The 10,157-nt window shown below is 40.9% G+C and overlaps 1 protein-coding gene across 2 annotated transcripts in view; it reads left to right on the forward strand.

The window, feature by feature from the left end:
- LOC103371035 (zinc transporter ZIP6) overlaps positions 1-10,157 on the forward strand; it is a 20,102-nt gene that overhangs the window by 8,223 nt on the left and 1,722 nt on the right. Inside the window, exons 5-11 of one of the 2 annotated variants that reach the window (XM_008300250.1) lie at positions 1,251-1,352; positions 1,901-2,070; positions 3,542-3,733; positions 3,957-4,041; positions 4,581-4,982; positions 6,063-6,143; positions 8,560-8,750. In XM_008300250.1, the coding sequence (XP_008298472.1) occupies positions 1,251-1,352; positions 1,901-2,070; positions 3,542-3,733; positions 3,957-4,041; positions 4,581-4,982; positions 6,063-6,143; positions 8,560-8,750 (1,223 nt within the window). The remainder of the gene's footprint in view (positions 1-1,250; positions 1,353-1,900; positions 2,071-3,541; positions 3,734-3,956; positions 4,042-4,580; positions 4,983-6,062; positions 6,144-8,559; positions 8,751-10,157) is intronic. The other variant, XM_008300249.1, reaches the window with a different exon arrangement.

Below are 10,157 nucleotides of genomic sequence, written 5' to 3' on the forward strand. Positions count from 1 at the left end.
ACACATCCAGGAAACCAATGACTGTTTCTATGACTCTATGTCATAGATGTTAAACTGCTGCAGTTTTACTGTTCAAACTATCATACATCCCATAAGACTGATGCTCAAAGTTGGTTATAGAGAAAATGAATGAAAACCAGACTTCCTGTTTTGACTGTGACACCTGGATGGATGTTAAACTGATCTGGTTTCAGTTTTTTACCAGAACTCAAATGTGTTTTTCATCCTAAAATGTCATGCGTCTATCTGCTGGACTGATGACTGAGGCTCAGAAATGATGGAAACAGTCCATTGAAGTGATAAATGTGGACCCTCCTCTATGGACTTCAAGTGCTTGTAAATCTGAAAATATTCTTAGTATGAAGGTAAAACTTTGCGACATTTAAATATAGTAAAGTGACTGTAGTTACGGAATCAGCAGATTCTGAGGAGGTCTGGGGGAGCCTTTTCAGATTTGGTTGATTTTATGTGGAATAATCCATTTGTGTAGCAACAGAACCTCTTTTTGTCAGAACTGTCAGGGTTTACTGAAGGAAATCTTGTTGTAAACAAAAGTGTTTCTCTGAAAAGTTCTGAGATATATTATAAAAGGATGCTCATCTTTTAGAATAAGTCCAATAAAACTCACTGCTGCACCTTTTTCTTTAAATTTTCCGTAGGTGCACTTTGTCAAGCCAGATTTACCAGTTTTACTGCAGCGACTGATTATCAACTTGGTGAATTATTCTCTGACATCCAGGATTATGCAGATAATGTGGAGCTTTGAACTGATTCCTCTGTGGTTTCGAGGAATGCCCCACCCACTGCACCATCTGATTGGTTACATGTCATGAATAATGGCCGATCTAAATTTAAAAGTTGAGTTATTTTTTTAATTAAACATGTAAAAATTTAATAAACCAATGCATTTCAGTGAAGTTTTGTGTCCTAGATTTTGCCGCCAAGATTTATTATTTTTGCTGCATATGTATGTCAGTTCTAAATATCAGTCATTGGTGTTCTTGGTTACTGATCATCTTTGTAGTTCACCCCATGTTGTGCAAGTTGTCGAACACTTTGTGGAGACGTTGCAAAGTTGTCCTAAATGATGTCACAACACATGGAATTAAACCGTTGTTGTCCCTGATGTTCATGTTGGGTCCCAACACTCTCACGTCGGGTTTTTTTCTGGCTGATATTGTGCAGTTTGAACCCGACTTCATGGCAATGTCGTAGAGCAATGGACTGAATTAATCTCTTTGTTTTTTTAGACCACGGACATCACAAACACGCTCACAATCACCACGGAGACCACAACCACTCCGACCACGGCGAGCGACCTGCCGGGGAGAACGGCAAAAACATTGCAACAGGTAAGACTGCAAGACTGTTTTCACTGGTGTTGAAGGATCATTCTGCTGTATTTCCACTAAATGTGTCTGTTGGAACTTTACGCTTTCCTTTGTAGAGATGCAGGAAAGCGAGGAGTCGAACAAATGACAGGATAAAAAGGGCAACAACCCAAAAAGCCTTTATCTTAAGTTGCATCAAGTGTCACTTTCTTGTTTAAATGAAAACATTTTGCTGCTTTTTTGCACAAATCTACTGTAGTACAAGCAAACACAAGGCTCATGTACAATCCTGATACAAGTGTGTAACATTTAATTCTGCCTGCTCTCTTGACCAAGAAATATTAACAAGCTGCTCTTACTCTGGTTAAACAGTGAACGTAATATCTGCCTTCACATGCACTCAGAGAACAAACAGTTTTATGAGTCATTTTTAAATTAACTCAATGCAGTAAACAAAGCAAAATTGTTAAAAAAAAAAATAATAATAGTAATTACTTGCCTGCATCAACTGGTGAACTGTGGTTTCTGAGGTTGGTTGTGAGTCGGTCTGTGGGGTTTGTGTCTTGCAGCGTGGGTTGGCGGCTTCCTCTCCATCACCATCATCAGTCTGCTGTCGCTACTGGGCGTCGTCCTCATCCCGCTCATGAACAGAGTTTTCTTCAAGTTCCTCCTCAGCTTCCTGGTGGCGCTGGCGGTGGGAACGCTGAGCGGCGACGCCTTCCTGCACCTCATCCCCCACGTGAGTCACCGCAGAGCTCGGCCAGCAGTCGCCGTTTTAGCAGCGACATGTCAAACAACGTCTGCTGCTCGTGTTTTCAGTCCAGTTCGACCAAGTTCAAAGTGATTTAGGGATGTTTAAGACCAAGTCTGATTGATGTCAACTCTCTGAATGCTCCCAGAAATCCCCAAGGCAGAAGCTGTCACCAAAAAGACACTGTTTATAGCCCAAAAATGATAAACATTTTGTTTTTATCTTTGCAGTCGTCCATTAACTAATCATTTTTGATGTGCAATTCAATCAGAAAAAAAATCCCCTAAAATAAGACTACAATTATTAAATCACTTTAGTTTACATGTCTCTTTTGAAAAAAAAAAACACATCTGCATTAGATTCTGTAAAAATAAAAACATTTTTGCTCGTCAGTGCAACCTTAACTCAGCTGCATCCAACAGATAAATGACAAAAAATAAGCATAAAATTGTGAATATTTGATCAACCATTTGCATCCGATCCTGTAAAAACACTAAAATTCTGCACTCTTCAGCACCACTGATTCTCCGTGACTGACTCACCTGCGACCAACAGTCAAAAATGTGAAAAGTAAAACATACTGGGTCAATAAATTAAATTCAGCATGGCTCAGAAACAGTGAACAGAGGAGCAAGTTGTTTAAGCATGGTGAAACATCTTTGTAGGACTCTGATGCACAGCGCTGCCTGATAACTGCTGAGGTACAGAGCAGCAGAGCGGTAGCAGCCACAATGGACGATCCTGTGAGCCTGAGCTCAGGACACAAAAACCCTGATTTTCAGATACTCTTCAGTTTCAGATTCTCTCACGGCAGAAGTGTAGCAAAAGCCGTCGCCGCCACACTTTGAGAAACACTGACTGCATAGAGGATGGCTGTAATCCAGATTGTCTGGCAGGCCAGCGTCATCTTTTTCGTCACGTCTTTACTCGTCAGTTGATAATGAACAGAGATTTCGTTATAGTTTTTGTTGTCAGTACTTCTTAAATTTACATTCTCGTCACAAATTAACCACAGAAAGGTAGGTCTTCAACAAAAACTTTTTATTTTAAGTTTTCGTTGAGAAAATTATCACTGCCCCTGGGTCGGACGCGCCCTCCCTGGCTTCGCACCTATTTGAGAAGCACTGCCATAGAGGTACAGGACTTTATATTGCAGTGAAAAATGAGCCCACAGTGAGGAAAAACAAGACAGGAGGTAAAAATGCCCAGATTCAGAGGGTTGACGCACAATATGTGGTCTTGAAATGCAGCTTCTGTCATTGTAGAGTCAATTTAAAGTCCTTTAAACTTGGACATTTTATGATAGTTTTCTCACACTGTTGAACCACAACGTGTAACTTTTAGACTTCCTGTTCGGTTTAAACTGCCGAGCTGTAACTTGTTAATCAGCGAGCTTCAGAGCCAGGCTGTTTAAAGTCTTTATGCTAAGCTAAGCTCATATTTTCTCGTCCCCCGTCAGTCTCAGGGAGGCCACCATCACCACCACGAGGACGAAGGAATGAACATGGATGGACATCACCTCCATGATGAGCAAGAGGAAAACCTGGACGCGGTGTGGAAAGGCCTGACGGCGCTCAGCGGAGTCTACGTCATGTTTCTCATCGAGCACTTCCTGACGCTGGGAAAAATGTACAAGGACAAGAAGCAAAAGGTCAGAGACTGATCGGTTTCTTGAAGCCGTTCGGGTCATCAAAACAGATGAAGTGTTCAGAATGGCATGTTATAGCACAAAAACACACCTGATCTATAAAACTGAAACTAATGAAAACACTGCTAAAAACACTTTCCCAGAATGCTAGCATGGAAACAGGAGTTTTAATGTGGATGTGCTGTTGCTGTTGTTGTTGATGGGGTTGTATGAAATGTGTTGTCAGATACAGAAGAAGTGGGATCAGAACGACAAAGCAGACCCAGAAAAGCAGCCGGCTCTGGAGGAAAACGACATGAAGCCAAGTGAAGGTGACCAGTTATGTCCTGATACCGGGTTATGTCGGATACCGGGTTAGTGGATAATACAGACTTCAACTGCTGTAGATTAGCAGTAGTACCTTGTTGTTCCACCAGGTGGAGCCTCTTACTGCTTAATACTGCAGAGACCAGAGGATGCCTCACACATACCCCTTTTCCACCAAGCTGGTTCCAGTGCTAATTCCGAGCCAGAGCCTGGCTTAGCACCAGTTCTTTGTGTTTCCACCACCTAAGCTCCGGCTCCAGGCTCCAGGCAGTTCATTTTGGCAAATAGAGAGCATTGTGGGAGTTTAGTGAGTAAAGGGGCACCATGACAAAGACTTCTGTGGTGATAAATGACTTTGGACCACAGTTCCTCTATCAAAGATGAGCTGGTGTCTACTACTACAGTGATATAATGTAACTTAGCTGCTTTTGCATGTCGTGTTCTTTGATGTAAACAGTATTATGGAGAGGAGTTCACATTGTTTAGTTACTGTTCTCTTTCAGTGGATTCTTGAAGTTAGTTTCATTATCTCAATTGTCTGCAGATGTGGAGACTAACGGTGCCGGTACGTTCGGCGACCACTCGAGCAGCCTGCACGGCGGCAGTGTGGCGGAGGAGGAGCAGGTGATGTTGGCGCCGCAGGTGTCCGTCGTGTCGCCGCAGGGTTACGGCCGAGCGTCAGGCGCCGCCGCCTACACCGCCGAGGACTGCGAGAACAAATGCCACTCCCACTTCCACGACACGGTGGGCCAGGCCGACAGCATGCACCACCACCACCACGACTACCACCACATCCTGCACCACCACCACTCCCAGAACCACCACCCGCACAGCCACTCCCACTCCTACTCGGAGCAGCACTTCCAGCAGGCCGGCGTGGCCACGCTCGCCTGGATGGTCATCATGGGAGACGGACTGCACAACTTCAGCGACGGCCTCGCGATTGGTGAGTAGCGGCTGTTGTTGGAACTCAGTCTCCATAGAATTGCATTCCTGTACAACTAAACTGCATTCTCAGATACGTTGTGCGGATTTTCATTTGCCTTTCATTTTACTGCTTTACTGTCGCTCCTTTTTAGCCAACCAATCTTTTATTAGATGGGGCGGGGCTTGTCACCCTGGTAACCTAGACAATGGAGGATAAGCTTCAAATGTGTAGTGAAAGGGTTGTTTTCTAACCCAAACTATGATATTTTTCCAACTGTAAGCAGGTAATATTGGTGGCTCACTTAAACCAAGCTTGTAAAGAAAGTGTCTAACAAAGTGTGATATTTTCCTGAACCGAACCAGAAAGCCAGTGAAACCAAAAGTAAATGACAGAAAATGAAAATTAAATCTTCGACAAATGGCATCTCACCCATCCTGGGACGTGAACCCTGGGTTTCTTGTACTGACACAGTGCACTTGATACAGCCGCTGAATGTAGCCTACCCAAAATATATAAACTGCCTGTCATGTTTTTTTATTTTATTAATTTTCAGATTTGCATCGATATTAAATGCCCTAATGCTAATGTTCGCAGGCAGTAGCATGTGAGAGTAAGATCTGCAAATAATCTGCAGCCGCAAAAGGGATCGTACAAAGACGTAGGAACAACAGTAGAAAAATAAAAAATAAACAAGAAAAGTACATAGGTATGGCTGAATATTGCACAGATTCCTCTGAATGTGGACCATGACAATGTTGCACAGAATTAATATGTATGATTAAATAATGCTGTTATTGCACAGATTTTTGTACATGGAGAGGAAGACTGATATTGTGCACAGTCTTTCAAAGGTACAAAATAGTCATCGCACACAGGTTTGGTTGCCTTGTTTGCTTTATGTTGCTGCAGAGTTTCTTGTTTGTAGTTTCAGCATCTTGATGAGCACATGTTGGCTTGTTAATGTAACCATGATGATATTTCTGTGTGTACAGCAACATGTAAAATGCACATTTGTATGCTCACGATAAACATGCTAGTGATTGCATGTAGCAGCAGTGCAGCAGGTGGTTTTTAATATTTCAACGTGTGTTTTTGCAGGTGCTGCCTTCACTGAGGGTCTGTCCAGTGGACTCAGTACATCTGTGGCTGTTTTCTGCCACGAGCTGCCTCATGAGTTGGGTACGACCTTCGATATTCTTTCAGGCTCTCAGTGGTGGATTTTTCCAGAAGCCTTTCCATTTCTAGCTTTTTAGCGAGGTTCCTTTTTGTTTTTTCTCTCTCTCTATGATAAGATAGAGCTTCAAGTTTAGAAACTAGAGTTCAACTATGAAACCTAAACCAGGACATTGTGTTTCGCTGCAAGGTTATAGGACTTTCACATGTTGTATCGCTGCTCTGCATCATTCATTAACTCAGTTCTGACTCAGTTTGCTGCAAAGGAAAAAAGCATCTGCTCGTTGCTGCAGCAGATAACGTTACACTGCAAAAAAGGGTAGCCCAAATAAAATATATAAACACTAAATCTGAGAAGAAAATGACTTAAAACTAGTGAAATTATCTGTCCATGCAGCAAGTAAATTTTACTTGATAAGAAATCTTGAAATAAGATTTTTAAATCTAGAAATAATTGTCCCAGGTCAGTATCCAAAAAGCTTAAAATAAGCTGAAATTGCTGATTTTCAGGTCAAAATACTTGAAATCAAACTTGATATTGTCCAATAATAAGTGAAAAATACTAAATATAAGCAAATAATTCTTGTTTTTGTTTTTTATTTTCTTATTTGTAGCAAATCAATATCAGCCCTGCTGATGAGCATTGGTCATCAGCAAAAAATGTTTCTGTCAGTTTATCTGTTGTCCATCCATCCATTATCTCTACACCTTAATCCTCACTATCCCAGTCTATCCCAGCTGACTCAGGGTGAAGGCAGGGGACACCCTGGACAGGTCACCAGTCTATCACAGGGCTACACTTAGAGACAGACAACCAAGCACACTCACATTCACACCTACAGACAATTTAGAATCACCAATTAACCTCAACATGTTTTTGGAGACTCCACGTTGAAACCGGTGACCTTCTTGCTGCAATGCAACAGTGCTACCAACTGTTCCACCTTGCAGCCCAGTTTAACTGTTGTGCTGGCATGCAGCATAGCAATAGCTGATTGTCAAAAAAGAGTTCTACCTGCTTGTCACTCACTGACATAGTACAGTAAATAAAATATCGTAGTTCATGTGAAAAACAAATACCAAAAATTAAAAAGAGGACATGGAATAAATACAGAATCAGCTGACTAAATATTTTAAGCCTGTGGCAACTACTGAAAATGTGTAATTCTATCATGAGTTGTGGGCAAGCTTGTATAGTTTCACTTTTATGTTGTTTGGCTATCTTTGACTTCAGAGTCGTTCAAATACATTGTATTTTGAACAGATGCCTTTTGTATCATTCTTAATTCAAGCAACTTGACTTGTTACTGAATCTTGAAACAAGCTTGGTGAAAGATAGTTTTGGTGAAACAACTAATTTTGCTCATTTTAACATCTCTTCATTCAGTTTTAAGATTCCCACACGAACAGAGACAATAAATGAAATGAAATGAATGAAATGAAAAATACTTTATTCATTCCAGAAGGGAAATTCAATTAAGATAATAAATATAAATAAAAATTGAATAAAGATGTGTTCATGCTCAATTTGAGATTGTACTGTAAAATCAAGGACTAAAAATGAGTAAACAACAAACAAGCCAAATTATCTATCGTGTCTAAAAATAAGATTTTAAATCTTGGCAAGTCCCAGATTATTTGCAGTGTAGCTGAAGGCAAAGTACAATGCAGCATTGGGCTTCATGCTTGCTTTTCCCCCACATGTGCTCCCTAATTTAGGGCAGTATGCAGAACTTTAGAGGCTCAGTAAATATACATCAAATAATGTGTTTTTCTTGAAACCTTCTGTCACGTTTTTCTTCACTGTGGCTCATTTTTCACTGCAATACAAAGTCCCGCACCTCCTATAAAACAGAACAACCATGAAGAAGGAGAGAGAACTCAGAAATGTCTTCCGTCCCTATTTTACAGAATTTTAAAATGTGTTGCCAACGCTTGAAAAAAGTGTTGGCTCCACATGGTGAGGATATTGAACTCTTACATTTTTAAATCTACAAACGTTTTCTCTCACATCAGCTGTAGAAACATGTTTCACCATTCTGGATGTATCTTCCAACAACTTGCTCCTGTGTTCGCTGATCCAGTATGTTTGATTTACCTCGCGGTCTCTCTGGTTTTGCTTTCACACTTTTGGAACTTTCTTTAAAAAAGAAAAAAAAACAAAAGAAATGACACAATTTTTAATTATATGGAACCATGACTAATGAGAGACTAATGAGATTAAACAGAATATGGATGAAGGTTTACAGAAAGCAATTGTTAGATGCAAAACCTCATTCACTTGGAAATGGATCTAAAACTGAGCATTTTTTCAGCATTTATCGTGTTATTTACGTGACAGTGTTTCCACAGCTTCATTATAAATCACTGAGTAAATTCATATCAGTAAAATGTCTGAGTTAGTGTTTCTTGTTTCTTCCAGGTGACTTTGCGGTGCTTCTGAAGGCCGGTATGACGGTGCGTCAGGCCATTCTTTACAACGTGTTGTCGGCCATGATGGCCTACTTGGGCATGGTGACGGGCATTTTGATCGGACATTACGCTGAAAACATCTCCATGTGGATATTCGCCCTCACAGCCGGGCTCTTCATGTACGTGGCGCTGGTGGACATGGTGAGTCGACTTTTCATTCCAGCTCTTAAACACAACCAGTCGCTCATCTGTCACCTTCAATCTGATGCAGTTCATCTGAACAGCACGATTTACAATTTAGGGACAAGTGTTAAGTGTAGGAGGAAAAACTGACGGTAATTATCATGATTCAGACACAAAATATCTGAATCAGTCTGAGTTGAAGTTTGTATATTAATAATTTCAACCTTAGTGGCTGTTTAACCTTCTGAACCTGAAGTATTTCGAAGTTTTGCTCCTGTCACATTTTCCTCACTGAAGGAGAGAGAACTGAGAAAAATTCAAGAAACTTCATTTTAAAAGATTTACAGAATCTGGTGCAAACGGTTCAATTTCAACAAAATGTGAAATGAGACATGTTGAATGAAGTGATTTTGATGAATATGAACATTTTAAGCATGGATTTACTAAAGTTTTCTGAAGAAACAGTGTGTTACAAATGAGAAGTTCAAGTACCGTTGGAAAGTTGAAAATCAGATCATTCTTTCTGTCTTAACTGTTAGATGTGCTTTTTTGCACTCAACATGGCCACATATAGGAAGGTGGTGGAATCATTGGGTAAATATGACTCAACCTGAAAGTTACTCTGAAGTCCTGACTGAGTTGGAGCTGCTGTGGTTTGGACTTATTTCTGCACATCTCTGTATCGCTGATGGTAGCTTGTAGTATTAGTAGCAACATTTGCACAGTTGTCTCTGTTCTGTTCTTTGTGAACACTTCCAGCGCTTCAGGCAAACAGTCCCTGAATGTTTCTAATGTCGGTCGCAGCTGAGTCAATCATAGCTTCACGGTTGTGCTGAAGAACGCAGAATTTTTTATTTGATTTTATTTCTTTTACAAAATCTGGTCAGAATAAGTGATTGTGATGAAATATCATGATTGTGGACTTAGATTTTGTTACAATTTTTGGCAGAATAATAAATGATAAATGAGACATTCAAGGAACATCAGAAAGTTCACTATCCGATGACTCTGTCTGGTTAATGAGGTCAGCGCTCTGGTCCAGTCAGCAGCAGCTGTTCGGCTTTGACCTACAGTCGGCCTTCAGCAGCAGATGGCTTCTTCTCGCAAACCTTGTCTGAATGACAGGTTTATTAAAAACAGGAGAGCTGAGCCGTCACAGTCAGCTGCTTCCTGGAAATACAGCAGAGCCTCGGCTGAGCGATGCTGTCCTCCTGTGGCCGCCGTCCTGCACTGCACTCTGAAAACAGACTCGATAAATCCTGTTAGTCCAGCCGGCAGTGGGATGGGTTTACTGCACAGTCGAGTTAAGCAGCAGTGGATTTCATCAGACGTTTAAATAGCTTCAGTAACCCGATAATGGCTTAGCAGGGCGCCTGCATCTAAATGCACTGAGATGTCTTTTAAATAAAAAGTGCTTTATAAATA

The sequence above is a fragment of the Stegastes partitus genome, unplaced genomic scaffold, assembly GCF_000690725.1.
Source record: "Stegastes partitus isolate 25-593 unplaced genomic scaffold, Stegastes_partitus-1.0.2 Scaffold1515, whole genome shotgun sequence".
Classification (NCBI taxonomy): domain Eukaryota; kingdom Metazoa; phylum Chordata; class Actinopteri; family Pomacentridae; genus Stegastes; species Stegastes partitus.